Source organism: Oncorhynchus clarkii, chromosome 22, assembly GCF_045791955.1.
Source record: "Oncorhynchus clarkii lewisi isolate Uvic-CL-2024 chromosome 22, UVic_Ocla_1.0, whole genome shotgun sequence".
NCBI lineage: Eukaryota > Metazoa > Chordata > Actinopteri > Salmoniformes > Salmonidae > Oncorhynchus > Oncorhynchus clarkii.
This window is the reverse complement of record NC_092168.1, coordinates 15132279-15148781: the sequence shown is the minus strand read 5'-3', so window position 1 is coordinate 15148781 and position 16503 is coordinate 15132279. Positions and strand designations below refer to the sequence as shown.

Sequence of the window (16503 nt, the reverse complement as noted above, 5' to 3'; positions counted from 1 at the left end):
GTACTGTTTCGGAAACATAACAAACATATGTTTTTAGAAAACCGCTTTGAAAGCGATGATTATTGAGTTTTCTAAATGTTAAAACACCGCGTCAGAATTGTCGTTTACACAGAGCCAAATGCAGTGGTGTAAAGTACTTCCGTAAAAATACTTTAAAGTACTACTTAAGTAGTTTTTTGGGGTATCTGTACTTTACTATTTATATTTGTGACAACATTTACTTTTACTCCACTACATTCCTAAAGAAAATAATGTACTTTTTACTCCATACATTATGCCTGACACCCAAAAGTACTCATTACATTTTGAATGCTTAGCAGGACCGGAAAATGATCTAATTCACACTCTTACGGTATCAAGAGAACATCCCTGCTCATCCTTACTGCCTCTGATCTGGCAGACTCACTAAACAAATACATTGTTTGTTAATTATGTCTGAGTGTTGAACTGTTCCCCTGGCTATCCGTAAATGAACAAAACAAGAGAATTGTGTCATCTGGTTTGCTTAATATAAGACATTTTAAATTACTTCTACTTGTACTTTTGATACTTAACTACATTTAAAACCAAATACTTCTACTTCAAGTAGTATTTTACTAGGTGACTTTTACTTGAGTAATTTCCTTTTAAGGCATCTTTACTTTTACTCAAGTATGAAAACGGGGTACTTTTTCCACCACTGGCCAAATGTGGGAGAATGTAATGGCTGAAAACCCTTGCATACGGAGAAGAGTTTTCGAGAGCTTGGTAACAACATTGTTATATGGACACCAAATCTCTCACGCTGGTTCATGGGAACAATCCTTGGATGTGTACTGTGGGATGATGACACAGGAGGTTTGTTAGGCCAGCTGGGTCAGAACAATACTGACACGTAGGAACAAATGAAAGACATGTTAAAGGAAATGCACACTGAGGGAACCAAATCATATCCAGTCGAGTGTTTGTTCATTCTGTTTCGCAACGATAATATAAACCGTCTGTGCTGCTTTTAAATGGTGAGAACAATCTTTAGATTATAGAGTGGTCTCTGGTGCTAATTGTCTTAAGAGCTCTTTTATTTCTCTCCCATGAATTCTACTTTAGAGTGGCTACCTCAAACGTTTTCACTGTTTACTTTGTCAACTGATCGTGGCAACATTGCTTGAAAGTCGGCTAACAACCATGACAGAAACAGTATTTTGGCACGTGCGGTCAAACACGTCACATGACGTCCTTGGCGGACGGCAGTTCTAGAGCTAATTTGAAAAGCAGAAACTTTGGAAGCTGCATTGCCCCTGCAGAAGTGATCCGACCGTACGCCCGGCACAGCCAATACTCTCTATTTGCTCATCTTACCACCCCCACTCCACCCCACTATTCTCTCCAGTGTCAAGTTCTTCAGGGAAAAAGGCATCCGTTCTCCTGAATTATACCATATTCCAGGTCAAGTATCAGATCCAGGACTCAAAAGACTTGCATGTCCAGCTGTTGTGCTTTGCTGGTCGATCTACAAGGTCACAATGGACCGATCTAAAAGTCACTCTCTAACACCCTCTCTCCTTTCTTCTCCCCTGTAAACCAGTATAGTCAACCGCCATGGGTTAATAGAGAGAGTGGATATGACAGGGCAGAGAAGCGTGCACAGGTGCTTTCGTGACTGATTTATATTGCTGGGTTTAAGACTATAATATTAAACAAACGGTCCATTGAAAGGAGAGGATGCCATGAGAATGGTTGAAATCCTTGCCCAGGGAAAAGGGACAGCTGGATGTCAAATAGATGTTGAGTAAACCAAAGAGAACTCATAAGAAACGTGACTTTGTTTTGTCTTTTCAGCTCCGTGCATCCACAACCTTGAATGATTGATGGTTCATATGTGATTCATTCATTTATGGTCTGCTTTTCTTCGGGCAAGACAAGATCCAGCTAGCACATGATGTCCTGAGAACCATATGTTTCTTAGCTCTTGGTGAGAGAGTGGTTGTCCTATGGTTATTTGTCATGCAACCTTCCCACAACTTTCTGGGAATGGTGCAGGATAGCTCCTTGGCTTTGGAACATTCTTTATTTTCTTGGAATTTCATTACTTTAACAGAACGTTTCCTAAAAGTTCAAACGCGGCTACATTTCACTTCCATTTTGGATCCTGAGAACGTGCTCCAACTGGTTTGACATTGGGAATGTTCTCAAATCGTTCAGAGAGCGTTAAGAAACAAGGTTCTTCTGTGGGAATTTCAGTGCTTCAGCAAAACGTTTCCTACAGGTTTCCTCGTGGTTGTAAATTGTTCCGACAACAATAAGGAAACTTTCTTTAAAAAAACACAGCTTTAGAATGTTATTTAAAAAACATATACATTCTGTTCTCAGCATCAACAAAATGCACTCTGTCCTCTTATCTTGTTAAGTATGTTCAGGTGTGATCTTGTGCTTGTTTCCTTTGCGATGGGGTCTGTTTAAATAGACTAAAATGAACAGCTTTGTATGCGTAAAAAAAAAAAACATGGCACGTTGGCTGCATCCTGGTGGCAAAAATGACTAATTCAATGGGTAGAGGACAAAAGATTATAGGTTCAACTCTCACTAATGCCGCGTCACAATAAAACAATGTTTTTTTGCATGAATAACCCATAATAACCTCGCAGTGTTATTAAAAGTCTTGAGACATTCAGTGAAAGTTTAAAGAAAGTTATTCAAAAACCTCCAAGTAGCCTCCAAAATAACCTAGAGGCATCATATCATTTCTACAGTTGAATAGAAAATGGTTCCTTTGACGACCTAGAGTAAAGAAGGCTTTGTTTGTCGGACATGTTTTCCGAATGCGAAGACATGGATGAATTGTAGTGCAAGCAAGGCAGAAATACAAAATGCCTCTGAGGTTCTGTATTTTACACGTGTTTGTGTTTTGATTGGACTCTTTAATCTGTATCGTGGAAGAGCCACGTTAAAGCAGGGTTGAAATTTAAAGGAAATGTTCCCGTGTTTGCGGAGACTGCGTTCAGGGTAAAAGCTATATATGTCAACTCGATTGGAAATGACCTTTACATTTTAACGCGGATCCTCCGCATTACTTCCGCAATACGGATTGAATCCACGCTTAGAGGGGATTTCCACATAACACGATCATTCGGATAGCCGCTCTAGCTTCGCCCTCATGTTGGTGCTCGCATGCTAGCAAGCAGGCTAGGGAGTTCTAGGTATCAACAGCCAATGCAGTACGGTCTGGAAGCTATAGTGAGCTTCGATTGGTCAATAGCGTTGCGATATCGCAGAGTATTTACATGAAGTTGCACTTTCCCCAACTTTGGTCCCGCCCTGTTCACGCTCCCATCGCCCGAAACGTCCCCCGCACCCTTCCCTTCTATTGAAAATCAACGGGGCTCCATTGTTTCATCGCCCCTATCGTGTTATGTGAAAATGCACTGTTAGTCAGTGTATCCATTGCACTGTTGTCTGTGTCTAACGCTGCTGTCCATTTGCCTGTGCTCTGGATTCATGACCAGCAATGAATTGTGTTGCCGGCTCTAGAGGAGAGAGTTAATGAAGTAAAAATTAATGAAGCACATGAGCACCACAAACTCATGGCTGTAAGCTCCTCTTCATATTATATGATCTCAATAAAATCAATCAAATGTACCAGTTCTCACTTAAGGTAAGATTAGATTTACACATTACGGCCCTGCACTTCCCCAGCTTCATAATTAGCCCCTCCCTCTGCCAGGTCATAGTGGCAGGCTGGACTTCCATTATCGCCCTATTGCTCCTCAAGAATTTAATGGGAACACTGACAATGTCATCACATTCTCTCGGGCCCTGGCTATAGCCCGTTTGTCTATATGAAGCCCTCACCAGGATGACAGACCGTGAGGGACAAACACCCCAGACTAGTCATTCTCCTCCTCAGCTCTATTCCATTGTGTATTGAGGGTATAAGCTATAGCAATTAAACGGTTGTCTAAATGAATCAGTATGGAATACACTTTGCTATGTACATGGCCGACAACACACGGATTGGCGACACCTCCGTGAAAGTGTTTTCTTTCATTGACTAAAGACAAATGAATCTGTAATTTGTCTGTACTTGCAGGTAAAATCATTACCACAAACTCAATGGTAAGATGCTTGTTCCTCCACCAACTCTGTGGAAGAGTCACTGAAAGTTGAAGCCGTCTGACGATGTCAGGCTGTCTCCAGAGTTGCCTGCATTAGAGCTCCTCCTTTAGGAAGTGAAGGGAACAATGTATTGGGTAACTTCCATCAGATGAGGTGAATCGATAGAAATCAAACAGTCGAAACCCGGCGATGGTGTGAGAAGCCATGCTATGTCTGTCTAAACTGAAAAAGAAGCAGGTATGTAGGGTTAAGAATGTGGAGCAATGACATCCAAGGATCATTTGTGTTACATGTGCGATCACAGATAGAGCTGCTAGGGTGGCTTTGGTGGGGAGAGGGTCAAAGGTGAGTGTAGTATATAGTAATATAGCCTAGCTGTGAGATGGACAACCTTGTCACTCATCAGAAATTCCCTTATAGATGCATCGCTTATATCAGACATATCCAAATGGCACTATTCGTGACATTGAACATTTGCTTTAAATGCTCCATGGGTAAACAACAAGTTAGCTTTAAGGAAGCAGAAATAACACAATTGTTTAGCTGCCTGATGTGTTTTTCCCCCTCTGTGAAGAATTGTCTATTTATAATGTCATCTTATCACGCTCCCTTTGAAGGCGGCAGCGAATGCACTTATGCCATCCTTTGTTAAAGGTGTGTTTGCAATTTCCTCCAAGATGGAGCAGGCAGCTTTTTTTTCTTTGATAATTTCCCTGTGACACCTGGACCAAACGTTTTTTTCTATCAGCGCACATTCTGGAGCCGGAGGTAAGAAACACGTCATAAGCCTCCAGACACCCGGAGTCATTCGCCGCTGTGACTCAACAGCAGCAGACTCTCGCTCCACTTTACAGGACACGGTGGTCAGGGGGGGGAAAGGAATATTATTGTCTAGAAACTCCCGTCTGCCTGCTAAAGAAATCACAGAAAAGAGTACTGAGGATATCTTTGTCCCCCTTAATGTACTCTTCTGGCTTTACTGTTGTGCTTGTGTGACCCAGGCCTTACTGTAGCTCCTAACATAGAACGACATGTCAATCTAGTTATTAGGCCCCGAGCTGAAAAGGGGTGTTTATTGCGGAGGCCTGACAGATGTATTCTACATTGTAATTAATCTGTTGATTTTGACCTACAGATCCCATTGCGATAATGCCCCGTGTGTTCCATTTCGTCAGCTGTTCTTCCTCTGACTACACAACAATCACTAGAAACCTACAGGACACTAGGAAATTAACAGCAATTTCGCAACCCCGCAGCCATAATGAAAATATCAATCAATCAAACAACGGAAAAAAGCCCAGCATGCGAACTCATTCTATGTAATCTGAAAAGCTGCGTGATGATTCTCTATAAAGTTACTCCCAGCACCACTGCTCACAGTTCAACCACCACATATCACTATCGCTATTAATGTAACAAGGTTGTCATCATTACCGCTCTGATTCCTCCAGCCCAAGCAGAACAAGGCATAGTGGGCTGAGGGCCCATCTGTGTGCTGTCTCCAGGTCCAGTGATGTAGTGCTGGGGGCTGGACTGACAGGCCCAGGGAAGGGCTGTGGCTCTGTGTTGCTCAGTGTTGCATGGCACTCAGGGCACTTCAACCCCCATTTCCCTCCTTACAGGTACCCGACAGCCCGCCACCGTGCGCTACTCATTTACTGCTACACTGGTTTTCATAATTAGCGCCGCAAGGCCTCATTAAATCCGCTCTAATGAATAAATATTGTATTTCATAGCCTGATTACCAGATCAGCTCAATGCTTGAGCGTCGTAAACAATTATTTCCCTAAATATTCATCACCCCCAAAGTGGATGATCATTGGTATTTAATACCAGTATTTTCAAGTGCATCTTTATTATGCTAATAATAGATTTTGGAAAAATGTGTTTCTGGGGGAGAAAAATATTTCTACACATATTTTACACATTTGATGTGATGGAAATTTGTAAGGAATGGAGATGAGGACCTAAGAACAGTGTCACTGTATAATGAATGGCTTTGTGGAGAATAGTTAAGAATTAGAGCACTCTGTTCTTTTCTTTGCTCATCTTCAGATAAAAAAAAAAAAAACGCTACTTTTCTAATATGCCGTTCAGACAAAATTGGAAGCTTGATCAGCTTGTGTGAAAAGGTCTCCCAAATGTTTTCTACAGCCTCACTGCATGCCAAAGCCATTTTCTACTGCATATGACAGAACGCAATGGACTACTTACTACAAACTGTTGTGACCGAACATGCATCTTTCTTTAAACCCTGCTGGGCAAGAGGGCAACATTTCCAAAAAGAGAACAAAGCAGTGCACTCCGAATCAGAGTAGCAACTCTTGTAATAAGAGAGAACGTCTCCTACCAAACTAGCAAAAACGCATGTGGACTGTAATCTCAAAAGGTGTCAGTGTCAATGAGAGCATGTTCACAGGAAATGGTGCAGGTCAAATTAAGTACATTCTCAAAAGGCTTAATAGCAACGAACCACCCAAGATTTACTGTGTAGTACCACACACTGAACAGAAAATACCGGCAATAACCCCATTGCCACTCGAGTGACACCTGAAAACATGACCATTTGCACTGTAAAACATCGTTGGGAAATGAAAGGAGAGAGAAAAAGACCAGAGCAACAAAGAGATAAAACAGGACAAATGATTTACAGGTTTGAGATTCCCATTACAGACTGCTAATTGTTTCCACACCATTAGTGACAGTTATCTAATGAAGGATTTAACCAGGCCCTGTAGTATATCAGTTTGTCTCTGCTCAGGAAGAAATAGCCCTCACCACCTCAGGGGTACAATGGTGGACTACTGAGCAGAGTCAAAAGTAACCACGTGACATTGGGAAGAGAGAACATACTCCCAACAGCTTAGTTAGCCTGAAATCCAGACCTGTTTGCCGCCAACATTCCACTCCTTGTACTCCGTGTCATATGCCAAACATTGTGGAATGTTAGCACAAACAGACGAACACTCCCAGGCTAGCTGAGACTTATTAAAATCAGCAAATAAACCTTGAAGTTTAAAGCTAATTTTCTTATACAAAGAAATGGACGACTCAAGTACAATTAACAGAGGACAACCAATTTATACATATAGTTTTTATCCAAACTTACAGGTTAAAAGTGTGAATGTCACAGGCAAACATCACAGTATAAACGTACCACTCACGTAATTGACAGCAAAACTGTACACATTTAAAACAATGTAAACATTTTCAGAATCAGGAGCAATAGAAAAATCTACTGTTTTGCATTATGGAATATAAAAGCCACACCACAACATCGTCAGTCAGGTTCAGAATCCGGTTACATTCTCCACGGTTTACTGGCTCTCTTCCATTTCCTTCTTCAGACTGCAGAGAGACAGACATTTTTAATTCCCAACACAGTAGCAGTCAAAGTACTAATACGACTGCAAGACAAAAGTGTTAGTTCATAAGTAGAAAGAGCCTTACCTCTTGAGATAAGAATGGACGTTGTCGTAGCCGTGGTATTTAGCCAGGTAGACCAGAACTCCAGTGGCACAGCGACCCTCTCTGGCTCTACAGAAGCTGCAGTTGCAGATCCCTCTGCACGACGGACACTCCCACTCCTGCAAGAGATCAGGGCGATGTCAACCAAGGCGGCATTCTCTTGACAAAACACTCAAATAATCAGATGGACTGTCTTGAGGGCTCGGATAGGAAGAGTGCAGCACTTACAGGATCCAGCAGGGCATCTCGGACCTCCTCACCGTAGCGGTTACGGAGACACGGGCCACAGAATTGACCCCTCACCCCCACACACTCTGGGTTACGGCAGTTGGTCTTGGTGTCGACCGTTTTCTGCCGGCACTGATGGCAAGTGGACCCCTACAGCAAGAACAATAGAGGGGTGAATTTGGTGAACGTGGCTGTATGAACGTGACTTAACAGAAATCTAACTCTGAAGACAGCCGTTTGAGAACCACTGTAGGAGAACGGGAACTTACAGTGGAGCTGTTGTAGACCTTCTCCCGCACGTTGTCTGCGATCAGATCCAGCTCCCTCTGGGAGATGTCCTTCACAGGCCGCACCACATGAGGAAAGGCCTGCACCCCGTTGTAGCTGCGCCGACGGGGCGCTTTCTGTAAACACACAAATGTATAAACCAAACTGACAATTCCCGGAGTTCGGTATTCACCATTTCTGAAAGGACAGATCAGGAAACGGTGGGAGCAAAAAAAAATGACGCTTTATTTGACGTTACCAAACGAACGCCGAGGTCAACAAGGGTGTGGGCGTCACTCACCTCCTCGTAGTAGCAGCTCCTGCGCACCAGGCTGAATTTGTCCTCTTCCTCCTCCTCCTCCTCTGATGGGGGGCCGTCCACCAGGGAGCGGGAGCGAGTGTGGGGCCGAGAGGTACGCTCAGGGTTCCTCCTGCGGGGTCCAGGGGCTCCCTGAGACCGGCGAGGGGTGCGACAGGGCTACAGAAGAAACAAGCACGCATTAACTACAGCCCAAAAATGTAAATCGTTGTAGCATATTTCATCACTACTAAATTCTTTCCCGAATACGTGTTTTATAGGACAGCCATATCCTCCATCTAGTCTCACTCACCGCATTCATCATGGGCAGGGACGTTCTTCTAGGGAAGCCAGGTATTTTGTTGAGTTCTGCCATCAGCTTTGCAAGCTAAACAAAATAAACGGACATAACGTAATTAGCACTCAAATGTCCCTCGGCAAGCTACAGCCACAACGACTTCTCTGAATGATTGTGTCGTACCATGGCTTTGTTCTCCCTGATGTTAAGCGCTCTCTTGTCCATGAAGTTGTCTCCCTCCCCAGTGGTCTGTTTGGGAGCAACTTTGGGCTGTTTAGGGGGCTCTGCTGCAATACCCTTCTTCTGGCTGGCCCTCCTGGTGGGGAATTTCATGGCCACTTTCAGAGTTTGTGACCGGCGGCCCCTCTTCCGCGGCGTCACCGACTCCTCAGAGTCAGAGTCCACTCTCTGAAGTACACAGTGCATTTGTCTGAGCACACATTCTGAAATGTGTTTTTGTGTGTATAGTAGCCACCATTGCATAGTTACATTAAGCTCGTAATATCAATACAAAAAAACACACCATGGCACTCATTTCACTGCTGAAGGCATTCTCAAACCCACTGAGAGACTCTTCCTCCGAGCTGGCCTCAAACACCTTGGCTCTCTCCGCCGCCACCTTAGCTTCTCTGAAGCTACTTTTCTGTGGAAAGTGAAAGCACAACCTTCAGTTAGCTTCATCAACAAATAACTAATTCGATGAGTGAATATGGTCAAACACTGATTGTAATCGGGGTGAAATGTGGTATTTGCCTTACCGTGTTAGCAAAGCCACCGTCAGAGCCAAAGCTGTCACAACTGTCATCTGATGAAGAAGAGGATGTCTCCATGGGCACCAGAGGTACATTACGGAAACTCCGCAAACCCATCCTGATGGAGGGAGGCTGGGGGGCCTGCTGACGCTGGAGAGACAAGATGAGCAAGTCAGGGAAAATTTAATGGATCGACTGGAAGCTCAGACCATAGATACGTGAACAATGTGAGTACTAGTAGTTTTAGAAACTGCCTGCACACTGCCGCCCTTCTGGACAAGGAGAGAAGCAGCAATACCTACGGTGATAGAGATGCGACTGCAAGATTCAACAATGGAAGCTAGCATAGTTAAGCCATATCAAGGCTACATTGATACAAATGTATAATTTACAAGGTCATTGAAGCTAGCTAGTTAACGTTAGGTGGCTATACAAAGGAGTGTGATTAGACAAGTACGATTTACTTACTGTGATGGTGGCCAAAAACGACATTTTAAATGGCAACTTTTGCCAGGATAAAATCTAAAATCTGTGTAGCCAAAACTGTGGTATAACTACTGTTAGATAGTAGCCACTGAAATTGTTATAACATCCAAACTGGCTAGATTCAATTGACAACTACATGGTAACTAGGTAACGTTAAGCCTTAGGATACTGGATTTGAAGCAAAGCAATGATTGCATTGCAACTCCAATAAGATCTAGGCAGTCTGTAGCAGCTTTTGCTTAAAGTAACGAAGGCAACAGGTTTACTAAAATGTGAGCAAGAAAATAAGAGCCAAACGTTAAGTATACCACAGCAGAATTTGTGCTAGCTACTTAGTATTACATTCTCTGCAGCTATAAAATCAGATAAATAAATGACCCTGTTATTGTTTGATATATTAAGATAAATATATTATACTCTAAGAAACATTCATTACCTTAGAGCCAGATGGACGCATTTTGTTTTCTATAAACTTTTCTACAAAGAAATTCAGTCAAAACTCAAGTACACGTTTCTGCAGTCCTTTTATGAATACAGAGAAACCCCACCAAAATTCGGACTAGCAGATGTTGGCTGAGAAATTTCCCGCGCCAGTAAAGTGTCCTGAAAGGTGTATAAACTTTTGTTTCAAAAGACGGTCTAAAAGAAAAATATAATCCACAAATATACGCCACATAAAATTTGAAAAAAGTATTTAGAAAATACTGCTGGTGGACACCTTTATTTTTGTGCACATTTCTTAAAACATTATATCATATACGGATCCACCAACATCTAACCTTTCAAGTACTAAGCAGTGGCGCGATATCCCAAGGTCTACATTTGCCTAAATGGGCGGGTTTATAGAAAAACTCCCGCGTCCTTTCCATCTGGTGTTGTCGTCGCGTCCTTGTTTAATGAAATAATACTTTGAACTTTCATGTAATGTTTATCTTTTTTTCTTACCCAACATATAGTTATAGACTATTTAAAAAAAAAAATCTATTCCATTTATAAATCCATAGGTAGATTAACTTTTTTTTTATTGTAGTAAAATAATTATCTAGCTATACAGTATATCTCATTTATAAAAAGATTAGGACAATGTAGGCTATACAATTTACAATAGGCTTATGTACAATAGTTCACAATATACAACTACAAATGATATGTAGATGCTAAATCCCCAAAATATTTGAGTGCATACAGTACATTTCAGAAATCTGCCCTAAAAGACTGAATTGGGTGCATTCCCTAAAACACAATTCTCCCTAGCTCAAATAACATAGAAAGATCCCCCCCAGAGAGAAAATGTGTATATATAGAAGTTGTGTGAAGGTTAATGTTCAAAGGAAACCTGATGTCCAGTCTGTTAAGAGATGTTAACACTTTCAAACACCACGGCCACCTCTACACCCTCTCCTCTGTCTTCCTCTGGCCTGTTTATTGTCCTGTCGAGGAAACCTTTTTTGGCGCTCCACTTTGATCCATCCCCCCTCACTGACTTTAGCCCCATCTTGCTCTGTACTGAGGTTTTCCACCACCGCCGATATGCCCGGTATCACCCTGGCTCGGTTCTGACCTGCTACACTGTAATTATTGGTCCGGGGCCTCCCCATTTGCTGTGAGGTTCTGCTTGACTTATTCTGTGTGAAGTTGCCCCTTGTATGGGACCACGTGTCTCTGTTGTGGCCCCTTGTTGCACTCAATGAGTTGTCAATGTAGCTTCTGTGTCTGTGGTAACCTTGCACTTCCCCGGCACTGAGCAGGCGTTCGCGCTCCAAGGGACTCTCTGAGGTGGTGCTGGAGGGGCTGCTGCCCTTTGACCCCAGGTAGAGGGGGGAGAGCATGGCGGACAGGCCTGCGGTAGGGGACGAGCTGCGGGAGCACCAGGGAGAGAGGGGGCTGTTGGGAGACCTCCGCACTGCTGCAGCGTAGGAAGAGGCCTGATCTCCATATGCAGACAGGAACTGAGACAGGGTGCGGGTTTCTGAGCCTCCGGTGGGGGTCTGGGCACCATGCTGCTGTGCTGCTGACTGGCTCTTCAGCTGCCTCTGTCTCAGGTTGTACAACCATCTGGGATCCACATCTGGAAGCAGAAAGAACATCCACTGGTAGGGTTGGCTACATAGATGTGTGCATACATTTTGTGCATTCTGTATTTAAGACGGCTCTAAATGGATCATTTGTCAATTAAATCTGCATCCAAAACACCATAAAAAGTGACCTTTTGAGTTTGATCTGCTTCTGGGGTTTCCTTCAATGTTTAACTGAGCTGTTTCTATCAGCAGCTCCACAGTCTTGATCTCATCTCGTCCACCGGTGGGGTTCCACCTCACTGCATGGCTATGTCTCGTACACCTGGGTGATCTCACATCGTTCTAGTATAGGGATACAACGATCACTGTAGGGGATTTTAAACATTGAACACATCTAGCTACATGTCAAATTGAATTTTCAATGTATTACATTTTTAAAGGCACACCACACAGTACAGATGAAGCCATGACAAAATGTGTAGAATTGCAGAAATGTTGTTTAAAAATTAGAAAATGTTCTCTCAGCCTCATGGCAAATGTGTAGGATAGCATGAGATTAGCTTTAAAGCTGCACATTTTTCTCTCTGCCCCATGGCAAAATGTGTAGAATTGCAGGAAATTAGCTTTAAAACATCAAACTTTTCTCTCAACATCATTGCAAAATGTGTAAAATAGCATGAAAGAAGTTATACAACTGCAAATGTTTTATGTATTTGTATTATTTATTAAAATGTTTATTGAATATTAAAACATACAATCTACCTGCAGTGAAGCCACTCAACATTTACATTACATTCAGTCATCTAGCAGACACTCCCATCCAGAGTGACACACAGGAGCAACCAGGGTCAACGTCGACAGGTCTCACAACGGTGACCCGAACCAGCGACCTATCGGCCACTGTCCCAAGCTCCCAACCACCAGGCCACCAACCCTCCAAGATCCCCCCACAGTTCCCAGAGAGTTCCCTCTCCCCCTTTTGTGGACCCCCTGGAGGTAGGTGCCCTAGGGCCCTGCTCCTATAGCAGTGTTTGGGCTGACTCACCTCATAATTTACAATGCAGTCAACAACCTCATTCTCCCATAGTCCAACTACCCATTTGTCCATCACAAATGGAGGCTGCAAGGAAATAGTTTGATGTTGGTTATTAATCGTCATACATGTTAGCTACTTCAATACGGCCTCTTCAACACGACAATGACATTCATGTAAGGAATAATTCAACTCATCTGAAGATACAGAAAGGGATTTTTAACGTCATAACATTTAGCAAAAAGGTACACTCTTTCAACGATCCTAAAACAAAACTTCAACAAATAAATGTAATGAACAAGGGACTGTTTTTAAGTCCTGATGCTCTTTCAGTGCATGGCCTGGAGTAATGCTTATGATCACACCTTGGTCATCTTCAAGACATCCACATCCTGTCTGTTGGCATTAAAGGTCACATCCTTGATGTACGTTGTTGCAACTTCATCTCCGTCAAGTTCAATGCACATTTTCCATTTGCAGTCCTAAAAATGACAGATTGTAGGTCTTAAAAACATTAAATAACTGCTGCCAGTTGAGAACCTAACTGCATTTTTTCCTAAACCAACAGCACAGCCTAGAGGTAGTTCCTTGGAATTGAACATTTCCGGGAATGTAAACATGAATTTCTATGAATAAATCATCATCAAACGGGACAGAAGCACAAGTTATGTTGTGCATTTAGATTTGAATCCTGCTTTCACCTAGTATCCACTGTGAGTTGCCTTCAATTGAGACAAATATATCATATCATTTTGTTTGGCGATTGATTGCTTTCCCCAAACTCTTTTTGATGTGCTCTCAGAATCACAGAAAGGAAAGCATGTCTCTTGAATGATCATAGCATGAAGAAGGACATAAGTGGTAAATGAGAATGTGAACAACCCATCAATCTTTGCAGAGACATTTGTTTTACTTCAGGGGTAAATATAAGTTGCTATGGTGGATAGCTTGTATTATTTCCTGTAGGGGATATGATTTGCAGTACCTTAACACCTGGTGCTATTGTTGGTGAAATACACATTTGAGTAATGCTAATGTTATTCCAGTTAGGTGAAAATAAACTCGGTAGTTCGATCACTGTTGCACAAGGCACATAAGGGATCAAATCCCCACCAGGCAATACAAATCTGAACAAACCCCATACTCCTGCTGAATATTGCATGCTGACAAAGCAGTAATGATTTTGCCATCCCCAAAAGCCAGCCATATGAAGCCACAGGTCACTGCTTAACCACACACGGTTCACGGTGTGGGCCAATCTATTGTGTGGGGATCACAGAAGAAGACATCAAAGAAGGGCCACTAACACACTCATCTGAGGAGTCTCAGCCCACTCCTACACTGTCCCCAGGGGCTGTACCGGGGCTCAAAGGGGGAGCTAGCGTGAGGAAGGCTCGGGTTCCAAGACACACCAGGCAGCGGCCCCTTGTCGGCCCCGGCCAGTCGCACCAGGGCCCCCAGGTCCACTTGTTGGTCTAATCACTCCAGCAGAAACAATGTCTGGTAATGATGCCCAAGACCGGAGTGCGTCTGGTCTAATGGCAACTCATACATAATTCAGCACCTTTCTCTTGGCTGCGCGGTGATATCCTCATTAGTGGGGGACCCTCAGTGGTTGTCAGATGGTGGCCGCACAATCGCAGGCCCTCGTTTTGTCTTTGAGAAGTGCAGCTGCTTCCATGACACCGCCAGCAAAGAGCGGCGGGAAAAAAAACGCAGTGCGGGTTTGTTTTATTTAGTGCAAAAACCTTCCAGTTTGTAAAAACAAGGCTGACATGGAACCTGACACCAGGCAGGGGGAAAATAATTAGCTCTCATTTTCTCAGCCTCCTGTTTCCTTCTCCCTGCTGTGTTTTCTACACACTAAACCACCACATGTCAGAAGAAATGGGAGGCAATTAGCAGGCTCGTTTCAGCCCCGCCGAACGCACTGAAAGGGGACTATTTATGATGGGACAATGAACAGCTGAAAGATTAAATAACATTTGCCTTTCTAAAAAGAAAACGACTTCTGACTAAATTGGCTATTTTTGATTAAATTCAAACAGCAAGTGGAGAAGCAGCCTTTCTCCACCGTTGGAGACTCTAACAAAGGACGGTGAGCAAGTGGGGGTGGATGGGATGCATGGCTTTAGATGAAATATTTATTCATCTGTTTCTCTTGCAAGGATATGTCTTGAAGGCAAAGCATGCTCAGTGTAACAGTGGTCAGTGTTTGATTGAGTTTGATGGGGACCATAATGTGCATCTTTACCTAGAGAAATAGCATCTTGAAGGAATATTTCCATCTTGACATACCAGTTTTAAATCGGATCTGACAACACCAGTTGTAGCGGTATTGTTAGAGAGGGGTAAAGATAAAGATTTTGTTTGGGTGCCAGGCAGGTATTAACCCTGACAAAATTTAAAAGAGTAAGATTGATTTTTTTTTTAAATACCGCTAGTTAGCTATTCCTATATGCATTTGAACCAGACCAGAGCTGAGACTAAAGTTGACAAAATATTTTACAAAATGACTGTATTTGGATGAAAACGCATACCGATTCCCTCCAAGACATCTTGGTTATTTGTCATAGAATTATTTTCAGTGTCCATTGAAAACCTACCGAGTGACCTGTTCCCGCTTTCCAGTGGTACCCAAACACCAGCTCCAGATGAACAATCTTCCTCCTCTCCTCCTCCTCCTCTGCACACTCATCCTGTGGAACAGAGATTTTCAGGAAAGCATATTGCAACAGTAAACAATGCCAACCATTACATAACAAAGAGAAAGGACACGCAGTACCTTCATTAGTGGAGGGAAGTGGAAGAGCACCATGTAATCATTGGTTAGCTTCTCAATTTCCCTCTGTTGGAGAAAGCAAGTTATACATAGTCTTATACATAGGTCTTAAACATTTGACCATATAGCTCAATTTAAATAATTATACCATTTGGACACCTTGTTAAATGACTGGCTAGTTCACGTTAGTTTGAAAGGTAGAATGGTACCTTGAGGTGCATGATGTGACCTTTGGACTTGACCCCCAGGTCTCGCATGTCCGTTTCCGTGAGCAGCAGCAGCCTCTTGCCTGTAATGTGGTTTTCCTTAAACAGGTCACCATACAGCTGCATGCCACTTGCCCCCTCCCCTGAGAACATGGAAAACAAATGCAAATGAAAGCACAAAGACATACACGCCAAAATGACGGGTTCATTCAGTTGACCATACCTACAGTACGAGAAATCTAGAAGGTGAACATACCCGCCCCAAATATCTGCTGTATCCAAAAGTACTGCGGGGATGGAATTGGAAAAGCATTCGTATTAAAATGGAGCCGTTCATCCGGAGCCATGGTGGTTGCTTAATGGCTAATTAGACAAAGGGAAGTGGTCGATTGACATTTGTTGATACTGACCACATGTTCCTCTGTCCAGGAATGAATTTGAAGGTTGGAAAGGAGCTGCGTGGGAAAAAAAAGAGAGAACCGAAATAGTACCAGGGAATACTGCTCCAGTGGTCATATCATACAGACGTGTACAGCTCAAAGAAAGACGTGTGCTGCCTATTCTTGATGTTTGGA

The 16503-nt window shown here is 43.0% G+C and overlaps 2 protein-coding genes across 3 annotated transcripts in view; both read right to left on the bottom strand.

Annotated features, from left to right (window-relative positions):
- Nucleotides 1-7171: 7171 nt before the first annotated feature.
- LOC139380459 (cell division cycle-associated protein 7-like) lies at nucleotides 7172-10422 on the bottom strand. Its single transcript, XM_071123141.1, has 10 exons — nucleotides 10326-10422; nucleotides 9410-9553; nucleotides 9175-9294; nucleotides 8835-9059; nucleotides 8667-8741; nucleotides 8357-8533; nucleotides 8058-8192; nucleotides 7789-7938; nucleotides 7543-7679; nucleotides 7172-7440 (listed from the first exon to the last, which is right to left on the bottom strand). The coding sequence occupies exons 1-10, from the start codon at nucleotides 10344-10346 to the stop codon at nucleotides 7410-7412; spliced, it is 1215 nt and encodes a 404-aa protein (XP_070979242.1). The 5' UTR covers nucleotides 10347-10422; the 3' UTR covers nucleotides 7172-7409.
- A 160-nt stretch (nucleotides 10423-10582) lies between these two features.
- Nucleotides 10583-16503, bottom strand: part of LOC139380458 (mitogen-activated protein kinase kinase kinase 20-like) — a 51436-nt gene continuing 45515 nt past the window's right edge. For both annotated transcript variants that reach the window (XM_071123139.1, XM_071123138.1), the window contains exons 12-20: nucleotides 16339-16383; nucleotides 16185-16215; nucleotides 15932-16071; nucleotides 15726-15788; nucleotides 15547-15639; nucleotides 13306-13422; nucleotides 12953-13027; nucleotides 12096-12249; nucleotides 10583-11957 (exon numbers count right to left, since the gene is read on the bottom strand). In XM_071123139.1, coding sequence (XP_070979240.1) covers nucleotides 11260-11957; nucleotides 12096-12249; nucleotides 12953-13027; nucleotides 13306-13422; nucleotides 15547-15639; nucleotides 15726-15788; nucleotides 15932-16071; nucleotides 16185-16215; nucleotides 16339-16383 — 1416 coding nt within the window. In that variant the 3' untranslated portion in view covers nucleotides 10583-11259. The remainder of the gene's footprint in view (nucleotides 11958-12095; nucleotides 12250-12952; nucleotides 13028-13305; nucleotides 13423-15546; nucleotides 15640-15725; nucleotides 15789-15931; nucleotides 16072-16184; nucleotides 16216-16338; nucleotides 16384-16503) is intronic.